The sequence below is a fragment of the Scyliorhinus torazame genome, chromosome 26, assembly GCF_047496885.1.
Source record: "Scyliorhinus torazame isolate Kashiwa2021f chromosome 26, sScyTor2.1, whole genome shotgun sequence".
Lineage (NCBI taxonomy): Eukaryota > Metazoa > Chordata > Chondrichthyes > Carcharhiniformes > Scyliorhinidae > Scyliorhinus > Scyliorhinus torazame.
The window spans coordinates 1,915,382-1,934,131 of NC_092732.1; the positions used below are offsets into that span (position 1 = coordinate 1,915,382).

The following is an 18,750-nucleotide window of genomic DNA, read 5'->3' on the forward strand; positions in this document are numbered from 1 at the left end:
CCCCGCGGCCCCTGCTGCCCGTGCTGCCCCCGCTGCCCGTGCGGCCCCTGCTGCCCCCGCTGCCCCCGCTGCCCGTGCGGCCCCCGCTTGCCCCCGCCGCCCCCGCCGCCCCCGCTGCCCGTGCGGCCCCCGCTGCCCGTGCTGGCTCAGTCAGTACGTCCCATTAGTTCCGCTCCCAGTTGTCCTCTCAGGGCTCAGCTAACCCAGCAATCCGGATACGTCTGTCCCATCCGGATCGGCACTCACCCGGATAACGCCATTTACACACCTCCCGTCTGCTTTGGAACTCTTACAGGGAAACAGGGAAGAGGCCGACATTCCCATCACCGGCATCGGAGCGTTTCGATTCATGCTGGAGTCCAACAAAGGAAAGTCGATGCTGGAGTTTCAGGTAAAACAGCGACACAGCGAGGGAGGGGGACTGCGAGGGAGGGGGACTGCGAGGGAGGGAGGGAGGGAGGGGGACTGCGAGGGAGGGAGGGGGACTGCGAGGGAGGGGGACTGCGAGGGAGGGAGGGAGGGAGGGGGACTGCGAGGGAGGGAGGGGGACTGCGAGGGAGGGGGACTGCGAGGGAGGGAGGGAGGGAGGGGGACTGCGAGGGAGGGAGGGGGGACTGCGAGGGAGGGGGACTGCGAGGGGAGGGAGGGAGGGGGACTGCGAGGGAGGGGGACTGCGAGGGAGGGAGGAAGGGAGGGGGGACTGCGAGGGAGGGAGGGAGGGGGGACTGCAAGGGAGGGAGGAAGGGAGGGGGGACTGCGAGGGAGGGAGGGAGGGAGGGGGTACTGCGAGGGAGGGACGGAGGGACTGCGGGAGGGAGGGTCTGTGAGGGAGGGAGGGAGGGAGGGACTGCGAGGGAGGGAGGGAGGGGGGACTGCGAGGGAGGGAGGGAGGGAGGGGGACTGCGAGGGAGGGAGGGGGGACTGCGAGGGTGGGAGGGGGGACTGCGAGGGAGGGAGGGAGGGAGGGGGACTGCGAGGGAGGGGGGACTGCGAGGGAGGGAGGGAGGGGGACTGCGAGGGAGGGGGACTGCGAGGGAGGGAGGAAGGGCGGGGGGACTGCGAGGGAGGGAGGGGGGACTGCGAGGGAGGGAGGGGGGACTGCAAGGGAGGGAGGGGGACTGCGAGGGAGGGGGACTGCGAGGGAGGGAGGAAGGGAGGGGGGACTGCGAGGGAGGGAGGGAGAGAGGGGACTGCAAGGGAGGGAGGAAGGGAGGGGGGACTGCGAGGGAGGGAGGGAGGGAGGGGGACTGCGAGGGAGGGAGGGGGTACTGCGAGGGAGGGACGGAGGGACTGCGGGAGGGAGGGACTGTGAGGGAGGGAGGGAGGGACTGCGAGGGAGGGAGGGGGGGACTGCGAGGGAGGGAGGGAGGGGGGACTGCGAGGGAGGGAGGGGGTACTGCGAGGGAGGGACGGAGGGACTGCGGGAGGGAGGGACTGTGAGGGAGGGAGGGAGGGAGGGACTGTGAGGGAGGGAGGGAGGGACTGCGAGGGAGGGAGGGAGGGGGGACTGCGAGGGAGGGAGGGAGGGGGACTGCGAGGGAGGGAGGGGGTACTGCGAGGGAGGGACGGAGGGACTGCGGGAGGGAGGGACTGTGAGGGAGGGAGGGAGGGAGGGACTGCGAGGGAGGGACGGAGGGACTGCGAGGGAGGGAGGGAGGGACTGCGAGGGAGGGACTGCGAGGGAGGGACTGCGAGGGAGGGACTGCGAGGGAGGGACTGCGAGGGAGGGACTGCGCGGGAGGGACTGCGAGGGAGGGAGGGAGGGACTGCGAGGGAGGGAGGGAGGGACTGCGAGGGAGGGAGGGAGGGACTGCGAGGGAGGGACTGCGAGGGAGGGACTGCGAGGGAGGGACTGCGAGGGAGGGACTGCGAGGGAGGGACTGCGAGGGAGGGACTGCGCGGGAGGGACTGCATGGGAGGGCGGGAGGGACTGCGAGGGAGGGAAGGAGGGAGGGGGGGAAGGAAGGAGGGCGGGAGGGACTGGCGAGGGCGGGAGGGACTGGCGAGGGCGGGAGGGACTGCGAGGGAGGGAGGGACTGCGAGGGAGGGAGGGACTGCGAGGGAGGGAGGGGGACTGCGAGGGAGGGGGACTGCGAGGGAGGGAGGGAGGGGGACTGCGAGGGAGGGAGGGGGGACTGCGAGGGAGGGAGGGAGGGGGACTGCGAGGGAGGGGGACTGCGAGGGAGGGAGGGAGGGAGGGGGACTGCGAGGGAGGGAGGGGGACTGCGAGGGAGGGGGACTGCGAGGGTGCGAGGGAGGGAGGGGGGACTGCGAGGAAGGGAGGGGGGACTGCGAGGGAGGGAGGGAGGGGGACTGCGAGGGAGGGGGACTGCGAGGGAGGGAGGAAGGGAGGGGGGACTGCGAGGGAGGGAGGGAGGGGGACTGCAAGGGAGGGAGGAAGGGAGGGGGGACTGCGAGGGAGGGAGGGGGTACTGCGAGGGAGGGACGGAGGGACTGCGGGAGGGAGGGTCTGTGAGGGAGGGAGGGAGGGACTGCGAGGGAGGGAGGGAGGGGGGACTGCGAGGGAGGGAGGGAGGGAGGGGGACTGCGAGGGAGGGAGGGGGGACTGCGAGGGAGGGAGGGAGGGGGGACTGCGAGGGAGGGAGGGAGGGAGGGGGACTGCGAGGGAGGGAGGGGGGACTGCGAGGGAGGGAGGGAGGGGGACTGCGAGGGAGGGGGACTGCGAGGGAGGGAGGAAGGGAGGGGGGACTGCGAGGGAGGGAGGGGGGACTGCGAGGGAGGGAGGGGGGACTGCAAGGGAGGGAGGGGGACTGCGAGGGAGGGGGACTGCGAGGGAGGGAGGAAGGGAGGGGGGACTGCGAGGGAGGGAGGGAGGGAGGGGGACTGCAAGGGAGGGAGGAAGGGAGGGGGGACTGCGAGGGAGGGAGGGAGGGAGGGGGACTGCGAGGGAGGGAGGGGGTACTGCGAGGGAGGGACGGAGGGACTGCGGGAGGGAGGGACTGTGAGGGAGGGAGGGAGGGAGGGACTGCGAGGGAGGGAGGGAGGGGGGACTGCGAGGGAGGGAGGGAGGGGGACTGCGAGGGAGGGAGGGGGTACTGCGAGGGAGGGACGGAGGGACTGCGGGAGGGAGGGACTGTGAGGGAGGGAGGGAGGGAGGGACTGCGAGGGAGGGACGGAGGGACTGCGAGGGAGGGAGGGAGGGACTGCGAGGGAGGGACTGCGAGGGAGGGACTGCGAGGGAGGGACTGCGAGGGAGGGACGGAGGGACTGCGAGGGACTGGGAGGGAGGGACTGGGAGGGAGGGACTGCGAGGGAGGGACTGCGAGGGAGGGACTGCGAGGGAGGGACTGCGAGGGAGGGACTGCGCGGGAGGGACTGCGAGGGAGGGACTGCGAGGGAGGGACTGCGAGGGAGGGACTGCGAGGGAGGGACTGCGAGGGAGGGACTGCGAGGGAGGGACTGCGAGGGAGGGACTGCGAGGGAGGGACTGCGAGGGAGGGACTGCGAGGGAGGGACTGCGAGGGAGGGACTGCGAGGGAGGGACTGCGAGGGAGGGACTGCGAGGGAGGGACTGCGCGGGAGGGACTGCATGGGAGGGCGGGAGGGACTGCGAGGGAGGGACTGCGAGGGAGGGACTGCGAGGGAGGGACTGCATGGGAGGGCGGGAGGGACTGCGAGGGCGGGAGGGACTGCGAGGGCGGGAGGGACTGCGAGGGAGGGAGGGACTGCGAGGGAGGGCGGGAGGGACTGCGAGGGAGGGACTGCGAGGGAGGGACTGCGCGGGAGGGACTGCATGGGAGGGCGGGAGGGACTGCGAGGGCGGGAGGGACTGCGAGGGAGGGACTGGGAGGGAGGGACAGCGAGGGAGGGAGGGACTGCGAGGGAGGGCGGGAGGGACTGCGAGGGAGGGAGGGACTGCGAGGGAGGGAGGGACAGCGAGGGAGGGAGGGACAGCGAGGGAGGGAGGGACTGCGAGGGAGGGCGGGAGGGACTGCGAGGGAGGGAGGGACAGCGAGGGAGGGAGGGACTGCGAGGGAGGGAGGGACAGCGAGGGAGGGAGGGACAGCGAGGGAGGGAGGGACTGCGAGGGAGGGAGGGACTGCGAGGGAGGGAGGGACAGCGAGGGAGGGAGGGACTGCGAGGGAGGGAGGGACAGCGAGGGAGGGAGGGACAGCGAGGGAGGGAGGGACTGCGAGGGCGGGAGGGACTGCGAGGGAGGGAGGGACTGCGAGGGCGGGAGGGACTGCGAGGGAGGGACTGCGAGGGAGGGAGGGACTGGGAGGGAGGGACAGCGAGGGAGGGAGGGACAGCGAGGGAGGGAGGGACAGCGAGGGAGGGAGGGACTTCGAGGGAGGGAGGGACAGCGAGGGAGGGACTGCGAGGAACTGCGAGGGAGGGAATGCGAGGGAGGGAGGGAGGGACTGCGAGGGAGGGAGGGAGGGACAGCGAGGGAGGGACTGCGAGGAACTGCGAGGGAGGGAATGCGAGGGAGGGAGGGAGGGACTGCGAGGGAGGGAGGGAGGGACTGCGAGGGAGGGACTGCGAGGGAGGGACTGCGAGGGAGGGACTGCGAGGGAGGGACTGCGAGGGAGGGACTGCGAGGGAGGGACTGCGAGGGAGGGACTGCGAGGGAGGGACTGCGAGGGAGGGACTGCGAGGGAGGGACTGCGAGGGAGGGACTGCGAGGGAGGGACTGTGGGACTGCGAGGGAGGGAGGGAGGGACTGCGAGGGAGGGACTGCGAGGGACTGCGAGGGAGGGAGGGAGGGACTGCGAGGGAGGGAGGGAGGGACTGCGAGGGAGGGAGGGGGGACTGCGAGGGAGGGAGGGGGGACTGCGAGGGAGGGAGGGGGACTGCGAGGGAGGGAGGGGGGACTGCGAGGGAGGGAGGGGGGACTGCGAGGGAGGGACTGCGAGGGAGGGACTGCGAGGGAGGGACTGCGAGGCAGGGACTGCGAGGCAGGGACTGCGAGGCAGGGACTGCGAGGGAGGGAGGGAGGGGGGACTGCGAGGGTGGGACTGCGAGGGAGGGAGGAAGGGGGGACTGCGAGGGAGGGAGGGACTGCGAGGGAGGGAGGGAGGGACTGCGAGGGAGGGAGGGGGGACGGCGAGGGAGGGAGGGGGGGACGGCGAGGGAGGGAGGGGGGACGGCGAGGGAGGGAGGGGGGACGGCGAGGGAGAGAGGGGGGACGGCGAGGAAGGGAGGGAGGACGGCGAGAGAGGGAGGGGGACGGCGAGGGAGGGAGGGGGATGGCGAGGGAGGGACTGCGAGGGAGGGAGGGACTGCGAGGGAGGGAGGGGGAAGGCGAAGGAGGGAGGGGGATGGCGAGGGAGGGACTGCGAGGGAGGTACTGCGAGGGAGGGAGGGAGGGACTGCGAGGGAGGGAGGGAGGGGGGACTGCGAGGGAGGGACTGCGAGGGAGGGAGGGGGGACTGCGAGGGAGGGAGGGGGGACTGCGAGGGAGGGAGGGGGGACTGCGAGGGAGGGAGGGGGGACTGCGAGGGAGGGAGGGGGGACTGCGAGGGAGGGAGGGGGGACGGCGAGGGAGGGAGGGGGGACGGCGAGGGAGGGAGGGGGGACGGCGAGGGAGGGAGGGGGGACGGCGAGGGAGGGAGGGGGACGGCGAGGGAGGGAGGGGGGACTGCGAGGGAGGGAGGACTGCGAGGGAGGGAGGGGCCACTGCGAGGGAGGGAGGGGGACTGGAGGGAGGGTGGGGGACGGCGAAGGAGGGAATGGGGACGGCGAGGGATGGAGGGGGACGGCGAGGGAGGGAGGGGGGACTGCGAGGGAGGGACTGCGAGGGACGGAGGGGCCATTGCGAGGGAGGGAGGGGGACTGCGAGGGAGGGAGGGGGACTGCGAGGGAGGGAGGGGGACTGGAGGGAGGGAGGGGTACGGCGAGGGAGGGAGGGGGACGGCGAGGGAGGGAGGGGGACGGCGAGGGCGGGACTGCGAGGGAGGGAGGGGGGGGGGGACTGCGAGGGAGGGAGGGGGGACTGCGAGGGAGGGAGGGGGGACTGCGAGGGAGGGAGGGGGGACTGCGAGGGAGGGAGGGGGGACTGCGAGGGAGGGAGGGGGGACTGCGAGGGAGGGAGGGGGGACTGCGAGGGAGGGAGGGGGGACTGCGAGGGAGGGGGGACTGCGAGGGAGGGAGGGGGGACGGCGAGGGAGGGAGGGGGGACGGCGAGGGAGGGAGGGGGGACGGCGAGGGAGGGAGGGGGACGGCGAGGGAGGGAGGGGGGACTGCGAGGGAGGGAGGACTGCGAGGGAGGGAGGGGCCACTGCGAGGGAGGGAGGGGGACTGGAGGGAGGGTGGGGGACGGCGAAGGAGGGAATGGGGACGGCGAGGGAGGGAGGGGGGACTGCGAGGGAGGGACTGCGAGGGAGGGACTGCGAGGGACGGAGGGGCCATTGCGAGGGAGGGAGGGGGGACTGCGAGGGAGGGAGGGGGACTGGAGGGAGGGAGGGGTACGGCGAGGGAGGGAGGGGTACGGCGAGGGAGAGAGGGGGACGGCGAGGGAGGGAGTGGGGACGGCGAGGGAGGGTGGGGACGGCGAGGGATGGAGGGGGGCGGCGAGGGAGGGAGGGGGGGACTGCGAGGGAGGGAGGACTGCGAGGGACGGAGGGGCCATTGCGAGGGAGGGGGGACTGCGAGGGAGGGAGGGGGACTGGAGGGAGGGAGGGGGACAGCGAGGGAGGGAGGGGGACGGCGAGGGAGGGAGGGGGACAGCGAGGGAGGGAGGGGGACGGCGAGGGAGGGAGGGGGGACTGCGAGGGAGGGAGGACTGCGAGGGAGGGAGGGGCCACTGCGAGGGAGGGAGGGGGACTGGAGGGAGGGTGGGGGACGGCGAAGGAGGGAATGGGGACGGCGAGGGAGGGAGGGGGGACTGCGAGGGAGGGACTGCGAGGGAGGGACTGCGAGGGACGGAGGGGCCATTGCGAGGGAGGGAGGGGGGACTGCGAGGGAGGGAGGGGGACTGGAGGGAGGGAGGGGTACGGCGAGGGAGGGAGGGGTACGGCGAGGGAGGGAGGGGGACGGCGAGGGAGGGAGTGGGGACGGCGAGGGAGGGTGGGGACGGCGAGGGATGGAGGGGGGCGGCGAGGGAGGGAGGGGGGGACTGCGAGGGAGGGAGGACTGCGAGGGACGGAGGGGCCATTGCGAGGGAGGGGGGACTGCGAGGGAGGGAGGGGGACTGGAGGGAGGGAGGGGGACGGCGAGGGAGGGAGGGGGACGGCGAGGGAGGGAGGGGGACGGCGAGGGAGGGAGGGGGACGGCGAGGGAGGGACTGCGAGGGAGGGAGGGAGGACTGCGAGGGAGGGACTGCGAGGGACGGAGGGGCCATTGCGAGGGAGGGGGGACTGCGAGGGAGGGAGGGGGGACTGCGAGGGAGGGAGGGGGGACTGCGAGGGAGGGAGGGGGACGGCGAGGGAGGGAGGGGGACGGCGAGGGAGGGAGGGGGACGGCGAGGGAGGGAGGGAGGGGGACGGCGTGGGAGGGACTGCGAGGGAGGGAGGGAGGAACTGGAGACACTGGGAAGGAAGGAGAGGGCACTCGAGGAGGAGGGTGGGGAGGATCTGGGACTGGGTGGGGCCATTGCGGGGCAGCTAAGGAGGGACACGCGAGGGAGCTCCCCCTCTCACTCGGTGTCAGATGGATTAATCTGGGGGCTCTGTGTTCCAGGAGCTGATGACAGTTTTCCAGCTTCTCCATTGGAACGGGAGTCTGAAAGCAATGAGGGAGAGACAGTGTTCCCGGCAGGTAATCCCCGTTACACGGCAGGTAATCCCCGTTACAGTCTTCACGGCAGGTAATCCCCGTTACAGTCTTCACGGCAGGTAATCCCCGTTACAGTGTTCACAGCAGGTAATCCCCGTTACAGTGTTCACGGCAGGTAATCCCCGTTACAGTGTTCACGGCAGGTAATCCCCGTTTCACGGCAGGTAATCCCCGTTACAGTGTTCACGGCAGGTAATCCCCGTTACACGGCAGGTAATCCCCGTTACACGGCAGGTAATCCCCGTTACACGGCAGGTAATCCCCGTTACACGGCAGGTAATCCCCGTTACAGTGTTCACAGCAGGTAATCCCCGTTACACGGCAGGTAATCCCCGTTACAGTGTTCACGGCAGGTAATCCCCGTTACAGTGTTCACGGCAGGTAATCCCCGTTACAGTGTTCACGGCAGGTAATCCCCGTTACAGTGTTCACGGCAGGTAATCCCCGTTACAGTGTTCCCGGCAGGTAAATCCGTTACACGGCAGGTAATCCCCGTTACAGTGTTCACGGCAGGTAATTCCCGTTACAGTGTTCACGGCAGGTAATCCCCGTTACAGTGTTCACGGCAGGTAATCCCCGTTACAGTGTTCAGGTAATCCCCGTTACAGTGTTCACGGCAGGTAATCCCCGTTACAGTGTTCACAGCAGGTAATCCCCCGTTACAGTGTTCACGGCAGGTAATCCCCGTTACAGTGTTCCCGGCAGGTAATCCCCGTTACAGTGTTCACGGCAGGTAATCCCCGTTACAGTGTTCACAGCAGGTAATCCCCGTTACAGTGTTCACAGCAGGTAATCCCCGTTACAGTGTTCACAGCAGGTAATCCCCGTTATAGTGTTCACAGCAGGTAATCCCCGTTAGTGTTCACGGCAGGTAATCCCCGTTACAGTGTTCACGGCAGGTAATCCCCGTTACAGTGTTCACAGCAGGTAATCCCCGTTAGTGTTCACGTCAGATAATCCCCGTTACAGTGTTCACGGCAGGTAATCCCCGTTACAGTGTTCACGGCAGGTAATCCCCGTTACAGTGTTCACAGCAGGTAATCCCCGTTACAGTGTTCCCGGCAGGTAATCCCAGTTACAGTGTTCCCGGCAGGTAATCCCCGTTACAGTGTTCCCGGCAGGTAATCCCCGTTACAGTGTTCACAGCAGGTAATCCCCGTTACAGTGTTCCCGGCAGGTAATCCCCGTTACAGTGTTCCCGGCAGGTAATCCCCGTTACAGTGTTCACGGCAGGTAATCCCCGTTACAGTGTTCACAGCAGGTAATTCCCGTTACAGTGTTCACAGCAGGTAATCCCCGTTACAGTGTTCACGGCAGGTAATTCCCGTTACAGTGTTCACGGCAGGTAATCCCCGTTACAGTGTTCCCGGCAGGTAATCCCCGTTACAGTGTTCCCGGCAGGTAATCCCCGTTACAGTGTTCCCGGCAGGTAATCCCCGTTACAGTGTTCACGGCAGGTAATCCCCGTTACAGTGTTCACAGCAGGTAATTCCCGTTACAGTGTTCACAGCAGGTAATCCCCGTTACAGTGTTCCCGGCAGGTAATCCCCGTTACAGTGTTCACAGCAGGTAATCCCCGTTACAGTGTTCACGGCAGGTAATCCCCGTTACAGTGTTCACGGCAGGTAATCCCCGTTACAGTGTTCCCGGCAGGTAATCCCCGTTACAGTGTTCCCGGCAGGTAATCCCCGTTACAGTGTTCACGGCAGGTAATCCCCGTTACAGTGTTCACAGCAGGTAATCCCCGTTACAGTGTTCACATCAGGTAATCCCCGTTACAGTGTTCACGGCAGGTAATCCCCGTTACAGTGTTCACGGCAGGTAATCCCCGTTACAGTGTTCACGGCAGGTAATCCCCGTTACAGTGTTCCCGGCAGGTAATCCCCGTTACACGGCAGGTAATCCCCGTTACAGTGTTCACGGCAGGTAATCCCCGTTACAGTGTTCACAGCAGGTAATCCCCCGTTACAGTGTTCACGGCAGGTAATCCCCGTTACAGTGTTCCCGGCAGGTAATCCCCGTTACAGTGTTCACAGCAGGTAATCCCCGTTACAGTGTTCACGGCAGGTAATCCCCGTTACAGTGTTCACGGCAGGTAATCCCCGTTACAGTGTTCCCGGCAGGTAATCCCCGTTACAGTGTTCCCGGCAGGTAATCCCCGTTACAGTGTTCACAGCAGGTAATCCCCGTTACAGTGTTCACAGCAGGTAATACCCCGTTACAGTGTTCACGGCAGGTAATCCCCGTTACAGTGTTAACGGCAGGTAATCCCCGTTACAGTGTTCACGGCAGGTAATCCCCGTTACAGTGTTCACAGCAGGTAATCCCCGTTACAGTGTTCCCGGCAGGTAATCCCCGTTACAGTGTTCACGGCAGGTAATCCCCGTTACAGTGTTCACAGCAGGTAATCCCCGTTACAGTGTTCCCGGCAGGTAATCCCCGTTACAGTGTTCACAGCAGGTAATCCCCGTTACAGTGTTCACGGCAGGTAATTCCCGTTACAGTGTTCACAGCAGGTAATCCCCGTTACAGTGTTCACAGCAGGTAATCCCCGTTACAGTGTTCACGGCAGGTAATCCCCGTTACAGTGTTCACGGCAGGTAATCCCCGTTACAGTGTTCACGGCAGGTAATCCCCGTTACAGTGTTCACGGCAGGTAATCCCCGTTACAGTGTTCACGGCAGGTAATCCCCGTTACAGTGTTCACAGCAGGTAATTCCCGTTACAGTGTTCACGGCAGGTAATCCCCGTTACAATGTTCACGGCAGGTAATCCCCGTTACAGTGTTCACGACAGGTAATCCCCATTACAGTGTTCACGGCAGGTAATCCCCGTTACAGTGTTCACGGCAGGTAATCCCCGTTACAATGTTCACGGCAGGTAATCCCCGTTACAGTGTTCACGGCAGGTAATCCCCGTTACAGTGTTCACGGCAGGTAATCCCCGTTACAGTGTTCACGGCAGGTAATCCCCGTTACAGTGTTCACAGCAGGTAATTCCCGTTACAGTGTTCACGGCAGGTAATTCCCGTTACAGTGTTCACAGCAGGTAATCCCCGTTACAGTGTTCACGACAGGTAATCCCCGTTACAGTGTTCACAGCAGGTAATCCCCGTTACAGTGTTCACAGCAGGTAATCCCCGTTAGTGTTCACAGCAGGTAATCCCCGTTACAGTGTTCACGGCAGGTAATCCCCGTTACAGTGTTCACAGCAGGTAATCCCCGTTACACTGTTCCCGGCAGGTAATCCCCGTTACAGTGTTCACGACAGGTAATCCCCGTTACAGTGTTCACAGCAGGTAATCCCCGTTACAGTGTTCACAGCAGGTAATCCCCGTTACAGTGTTCACGACAGGTAATCCCCGTTACAGTGTTCACGGCAGGTAATCCCCGTTACAGTGTTCACGGCAGGTAATCCCCGTTACAGTGTTCACGGCAGGTAATCCCCGTTACAGTGTTCACAGCAGGTAATCCCCGTTACACTGTTCCCGGCAGGTAATCCCCGTTACAGTGTTCACGGCAGGTAATCCCCGTTACAGTGTTCACGGCAGGTAATCCCCGTTACAGTGTTCACAGCAGGTAATCCCCGTTACAGTGTTCACGACAGGTAATCCCCGTTACAGTGTTCACGGCAGGTAATCCCCGTTACACTGTTCCCGGCAGGTAATCCCCGTTACAGTGTTCACGGCAGGTAATCCCCGTTACAGTGTTCACGGCAGGTAATCCCCGTTACAGTGTTCACGGCAGGTAATCCCCATTACAGTGTTCACGGCAGGTAATCCCCGTTACAGTGTTCACGACAGGTAATCCCTGTTACAGTGTTCACGGCAGGTAATCCCCGTTACAGTGTTCACAGCAGGTAATCCCCGTTACAGTGTTCACAGCAGGTAATCCCCCGTTACAGTGTTCACGGCAGGTAATCCCCCGTTACAGTGTTCACGGCAGGTAATCCCCCGTTACAGTGTTCACGGCAGGTAATCCCCCGTTACAGTGTTCACGGCAGGTAATCCCCCGTTACAGTGTTCACGGCAGGTAATCCCCGTTACAGTGTTCACGGCAGGTAATCCCCGTTACAGTGTTCCCGGCAGGTAATCCCCGTTACAGTGTTCACGGCAAATAATCCCCGTTCCAGTGTTCACAGCAGGTAATCCCCGTTACAGTGTTCACGGCAGGTAATCCCCGTTACAGTGTTCCCGGCAGGTAATCCCCGTTACAGTGTTCACAGCAGGTAATCCCCGTTACAGTGTTCCCGGCAGGTAATCCCCGTTACAGTGTTCACGGCAGGTAATCCCCGTTACAGTGTTCCCGGCAGGTAATCCCCGTTACAGTATTCACAGCAGGTAATCCCCGTTACAGTGTTCACAGCAGGTAATCCCCGTTACAGTGTTCCCGGCAGGTAATCCCCGTTACAGTGTTCACGGCAGGTAATCCCCGTTACAGTGTTCCCGGCAGGTAATCCCCGTTACAGTATTCACAGCAGGTAATCCCCGTTACAGTGTTCACAGCAGGTAATCCCCGTTACAGTGTTCATGGCAGGTAATCCCCGTTACAGTGTTCACAGCAGGTAATCCCCGTTACAGTGTTCACAGCAGGTAATCGCCGTTACAGTGTTCACGGCAGGTAATCCCCGTTACAGTATTCACAGCAGGTAATCCCCATTACAGTGTTCACGGCAGGTAATCCCCGTTACAGTGTTCACGGCAGGTAATCCCCGTTACAGTGTTCACGGCAGGTAATCCCCGTTACAGTGTTCCCGGCAGGTAATCCCCATTACAGTGTTCACAGCAGGTAATCCCCGTTACAGTGTTCCCGGCAGGTAATCCCCGTTACAGTGTTCACGGCAGGTAATCCCCGTTACAGTGTTCACGGCAGATAATCCCCGTTACAGTGTTCACAGCAGGTAATCCCCGTTACAGTGTTCCCGGCAGGTAATCCCCGTTACAGTGTTCATGGCAGGTAATCCCCGTTACAGTGTTCCCGGCAGGTAATCCCCGTTACAGTGTTCACAGCAGGTAATCCCCGTTACAGTGTTCCCGGCAGGTAATCCCCGTTACAGTGTTCACGGCAGGTAATCCCCGTTACAGTGTTCCCGGCAGGTAATCCCCGTTACAGTGTTCACGGCAGGTAATCCCCGTTACAGTGTTCACAGCAGGTAATCCCCGTTACAGTGTTCCCGGCAGGTAATCCCCGTTACAGTGTTCACGGCAGGTAATCCCCGTTACAGTGTTCACGGCAGGTAATCCCCGTTACAGTGTTCACGGCAGGTAATCCCCGTTACAGTGTTCACGGCAGGTAATCCCCGTTACAGTGTTCCCGGCAGGTAATCCCCGTTACAGTGTTCCCGGCAGGTAATCCCCGTTACAGTGTTCACGGCAGGTAATCCCCGTTACAGTGTTCCCGGCAGGTAATCCCCGTTACAGTGTTCCCGGCAGGTAATCCCCGTTACAGTGTTCACAGCAGGTAATCCCCGTTACAGTGTTCCCGGCAGGTAATCCCCGTTACAGTGTTCACGGCAGGTAATCCCCGTTACAGTGTTCACGGCAGGTAATCCCCGTTACAGTGTTCACAGCAGGTAATCCCCGTTACAGTGTTCACGGCAGGTAATCCCCGTTACAGTGTTCCCGGCAGGTAATCCCCGTTACAGTGTTCACGGCAGGTAATCCCCGTTACAGTGTTCACAGCAGGTAACCCCCGTTACAGTGTTCACGGCAGGTAATCCCCGTTACAGTGTTCCCGGCAGGTAATCCCCGTTACAGTGTTCACGGCAGGTAATCCCCGTTACAGTGTTCACGGCAGATAATCCCCGTTACAGTGTTCACAGCAGGTAATCCCCGTTACAGTGTTCACGGCAGATAATCCCCGTTACAGTGTTCACGGCAGATAATCCCCGTTACAGTGTTCACGGCAGGTAATCCCCGTTACAGTGTTCACAGCAGGTAATCCCCGTTACAGTGTTCACGGCAGATAATCCCCGTTCCAGTGTTCACGGCAGGTAATCCCCGTTCCAGTGTTCACAGCAGGTAATCCCCGTTACAGTGTTCACGGCAGGTAATCCCCGTTACAGTGTTCCCGGCAGGTAATCCCCGTTACAGTGTTCACGGCAGGAAATCCCCGTTACAGTGTTCACAGCAGGTAATCCCCGTTACAGTGTTCAAGGCAGGTAATCCCCCTTACAGTGTTCCCGGCAGGTAATCCCCCTTACAGTGTTCACGGCAGGTAATCCCCGTTACAGTGTTCACGGCAGGTAATCCCCGTTACAGTGTTCACGGCAGATAATCCCCCGTTACAGTGTTCACGGCAGGTAATCCCCGTTACAGTGTTCACAGCAGGTAATCCCCGTTACAGTGTTCCCGGCAGGTAATCCCCGTTACAGTGTTCACAGCAGGTAATCCCCGTTACAGTGTTCACGGCAGGTAATTCCCGTTACAGTGTTCACAGCAGGTAATCCCCGTTACAGTGTTCCCGGCAGGTAATCCCCCGTTACAGTGTTCACGGCAGGTAATCCCCGTTACAGTGTTCACGGCAGCTAATCCCCGTTACAGTGTTCACAGCAGGTAATCCCCGTTACAGTGTTCACGGCAGGTAATCCCCGTTACAGTGTTCACGGCAGGTAATCCCCGTTACAGTGTTCACAGCAGGTAATCCCCGTTACAGTGTTCACGGCAGGAAATCCCCGTTACAGTGTTCACAGCAGGTAATCCCCGTTACAGTGTTCACAGCAGGTAATCCCCGTTACAGTGTTCACGGCAGGTAATCCCCGTTACAGTGTTCCCGGCAGGTCATCCCCGTTACAGTGTTCACGGCAGGAAATCCCCGTTACAGTGTTCACAGCAGGTAATCCCCGTTACAGTGTTCCCGGCAGGTAATCCCCCGTTACAGTGTTCACGGCAGGTAATCCCCGTTACAGTGTTCACAGCAGGTAATCCCCGTTACAGTGTTCACAGCAGGTAATCCCCGTTACAGTGTTCACGGCAGGTAATCCCCGTTACAGTGTTCACAGCAGGTAATCCCCGTTACAGTGTTCCCGGCAGGTAATCCCCGTTACAGTGTTCCCGGCAGGTAATCCCCGTTACAGTGTTCCCGGCAGGTAATCCCCGTTACAGTGTTCCCGGCAGGTAATCCTCGTTATAGTGTTCACAGCAGGTAATCCCCGTTACAGTGTTCACGGCAGGTAATTCCCGTTCCAGTGTTCATGGCAGGTAATCCCCGTTACAGTGTTCACGGCAGGTAATCCCCGTTACAGTGTTCACGGCAGGTAATCCCCGTTACAGTGTTCACGGCAGATAATCCCCCGTTACAGTGTTCACGGCAGGTAATCCCCGTTACAGTGTTCCCGGCAGGTAATCCCCGTTACAGTGTTCACGGCAGGTAATCCCCGTTACAGTGTTCACGGCAGATAATCCCCCGTTACAGTGTTCACGGCAGGTAATCCCCGTTACAGTGTTCCCGGCAGGTAATCCCCGTTACAGTGTTCACGGCAGATAATCCCCCGTTACAGTGTTCACGGCAGATAATCCCCGTTACAGTGTTCACGGCAGATAATCCCCGTTACAGTGTTCACAGCAGGTAATCCCCGTTACAGTGTTCACGGCAGGTAATCCCCGTTACAGTGTTCACGGCAGGTAATCCCCGTTACAGTGTTCACGGCAGGTAATCCCCGTTACAGTGTTCACAGCAGGTAATCCCCGTTCCAGTGTTGCCGGCAGGTAATCCCCGTTACAGTGTTCACGGCAGGTAATCCCCGTTACAGTGTTCCCGGCAGGTAATCCCCGTTACAGTGTTCACGGCAGGTAATCCCCGTTACAGTGTTCACGGCAGGTAATCCCCGTTACAGTGTTCCCGGCAGGTCGTCCCCGTTACAGTGTTCACGGCAGGTAATCCCCGTTACAGTGTTCACGGCAGGTAATCCCCGTTACAGTGTTCACGGCAGGTAATCCCCGTTACAGTGTTCCCGGCATGTAATCCCCGTTACAGTGTTCACGGCAGGTAATCCCCGTTACAGTGTTCACAGCAGGTAATCCCCGTTACAGTGTTCACGGCAGGCAATCCCCGTTACAGTGTTCACAGCAGGTAATCCCCGTTACAGTGTTCCCGGCAGGTAATCCCCGTTACAGTGTTCATGGCAGGTAATCCCCGTTACAGTGTTCACGGCAGGTAATCCCCGTTACAGTGTTCACGGCAGGTAATCCCCGTTACAGTGTTCACGGCAGGTAATCCCCGTTACAGTGTTCCCGGCAGGTAATCCCCGTTACAGTGTTCCCGGCAGGTAATCCTCGTTACAGTGTTCCCGGCAGGTAATCCCCGTTACAGTGTTCACGGCAGGTAATCCCCGTTACAGTGTTCCCGGCAGGTAATCCCCATTACAGTGTTCCCGGCAGGTAATCCCCGTTACAGTGTTCACAGCAGGTAATCCCCGTTACAGTGTTCACGGCAGGTAATCCCCGTTACAGTGTTCACGGCAGGTAATCCCCGTTACAGTGTTCCCGGCAGGTAATCCCCGTTACAGTGTTCACAGCAGGTAATCCCCGTTACAGTGTTCCCGGCAGGTAATCCCCGTTACAGTGTTCACGGCAGGTAATCCCCGTTACAGTGTTCACGGCAGATAATCCCCGTTACAGTGTTCACAGCAGGTAATCCCCGTTACAGTGTTCCCGGCAGGTAATCCCCGTTACAGTGTTCATGGCAGGTAATCCCCGTTACAGTGTTCCCGGCAGGTAATCCCCGTTACAGTGTTCACAGCAGGTAATCCCCATTACAGTGTTCCCGGCAGGTAATCCCCGTTACAGTGTTCACGGCAGGTAATCCCCGTTACAGTGTTCCCGGCAGGTAATCCCCGTTACAGTGTTCACGGCAGGTAATCCCCGTTACAGTGTTCACAGCAGGTAATCCCCGTTACAGTGTTCCCGGCAGGTAATCCCCGTTACAGTGTTCACGGCAGGTAATCCCCGTTTCAGTGTTCACGGCAGGTAATCCCCGTTACAGTGTTCACGGCAGGTAATCCCCGTTACAGTGTTCACGGCAGGTAATCCCCGTTACAGTGTTCCCGGCAGGTAATCCCCGTTACAGTGTTCCCGGCAGGTAATCCCCGTTACAGTGTTCACGGCAGGTAATCCCCGTTACAGTGTTCCCGGCAGGTAATCCCCGTTACAGTGTTCACGGCAGATAATCCCCGTTCAAGTGTTCACAGCAGGTAATCCCCGTTACAGTGTTCACGGCAGGTAATCCCCGTTACAGTGTTCCCGGCAGGTAATCCCCGTTACAGTGTTCACAGCAGGTAATCCCCGTTACAGTGTTCCCGGCAGGTAATCCCCGTTACAGTGTTCACGGCAGGTAATCCCCGTTACAGTGTTCCCGGCAGGTAATCCCCGTTACAGTGTTCACAGCAGGTAATCCCCGTTACAGTGTTCACAGCAGGTAATCCCCGTTACAGTGTTCACGGCAGGTAATCCCCGTTACAGTGTTCACGGCAGGTAATCCCCGTTACAGTGTTCCCGGCAGGTAATCCCCGTTACAGTGTTCACAGCAGGTAATCCCCGTTACAGTGTTCCCGGCAGGTAATCCCCGTTACAGTGTTCACGGCAGGTAATCCCCGTTACAGTGTTCACGGCAGATAAACCCCGTTACAGTGTTCACAGCAGGTAATCCCCGTTACAGTGTTCCCGGCAGGTAATCCCCGTTACAGTGTTCACAGCAGGTAATCCCCGTTACAGTGTTCACGGCAGGTAATCCCCGTTACAGTGTTCACGGCAGGTAATTCCCGTTACAGTGTTCACGGCAGGTAATCCCCGTTACAGTGTTCCCGGCAGGTAATCCCCGTTACAGTGTTCACGGCAGGTAATCCCCGTTACAGTGTTCACGGCAGGTAATCCCCGTTACAGTGTTCCCGGCAGGTAATCCCCGTTACAGTGTTCACAGCAGGTAATCCCCGTTACAGTGTTCACGACAGGTAATCCCCGTTACAGTGTTCACAGCAGGCAATCCCCGTTTCAGTGTTCACGGCAGGTAATCCCCGTTACAGTGTTCACGGCAGGTAATCCCCGTTACAGTGTTCACGGCAGGTAATCCCCGTTCCAGTGTTCACAGCAGGTAATCCCCGTTACAGTGTTCACGGCAGGTAATCCCCGTTACAGTGTTCACGGCAGGTAATCCCCGTCACAGTGTTCACAGCAGGTAATCCCCGTTACAGTGTTCACGGCAGGTAATCCCCGTTACAGTATTCACGGCAGGTAATCCCCGTCACAGTGTTCACAGCAGGTAATCCCCGTTACAGTGTTCACGGCAGGTAATCCCCGTTACAGTATTCACGGCAGGTAATCCCCGTTACAGTGTTCACGGCAGGTAATCCCCGTTACAGTGTTCCCGGCAGGTAATCCCCGTTACAGTGTTCACAGCAGGTAATCCCCGTTACAGTGTTCACGGCAGGTAATCCCCGTTACAGTGTTCCCGGCAGGTAATCCCCGTTACAGTGTTCACAGCAGGTAATCCCCGTTACAGTGTTCCCGGCAGGTAATCCCCGTTACAGTGTTCACGGCAGGTAATCCCCGTTACAGTGTTCACGGCAGATAATCCCCGTTACAGTGTTCACAGCAGGTAATCCCCGTTACAGTGTTCCCGGCAGGTAATCCCCGTTACAGTGTTCATGGCAGGTAATCCCCGTTACAGTGTTCCCGGCAGGTAATCCCCGTTACAGTGTTCACAGCAGGTAATCCCCATTACAGTGTTCCCGGCAGGTAATCCCCGTTACAGTGTTCACGGCAGGTAATCCCCGTTACAGTGTTCCCGGCAGGTAATCCCCGTTACAGTGTTCACGGCAGGTAATCCCCGTTACAGTGTTCACAGCAGGTAATCCCCGTTACAGTGTTCCCGGCAGGTAATCCCCGTTACAGTGTTCACGGCAGGTAATCCCCGTTTCAGTGTTCACGGCAGGTAATCCCCGTTACAGTGTTCACGGCAGGTAATCCCCGTTACAGTGTTCACGGCAGGTAATCCCCGTTACAGTGTTCCCGGCAGGTAA

The 18,750-nt window shown here is 61.4% G+C and overlaps 1 protein-coding gene across 1 annotated transcript in view; it reads left to right on the plus strand.

The window, feature by feature from the left end:
* Window positions 1–293: 293 nt before the first annotated feature.
* The window catches only part of LOC140402825 (LIX1-like protein), a 36,257-nt gene continuing 17,800 nt past the window's right edge, over window positions 294–18,750 (plus strand). Inside the window, exons 1-2 of the mRNA XM_072490444.1 lie at window positions 294–391; window positions 7,642–7,719. Coding sequence (XP_072346545.1) covers window positions 350–391; window positions 7,642–7,719 — 120 coding nt within the window. The 5' untranslated portion in view covers window positions 294–349. The remainder of the gene's footprint in view (window positions 392–7,641; window positions 7,720–18,750) is intronic.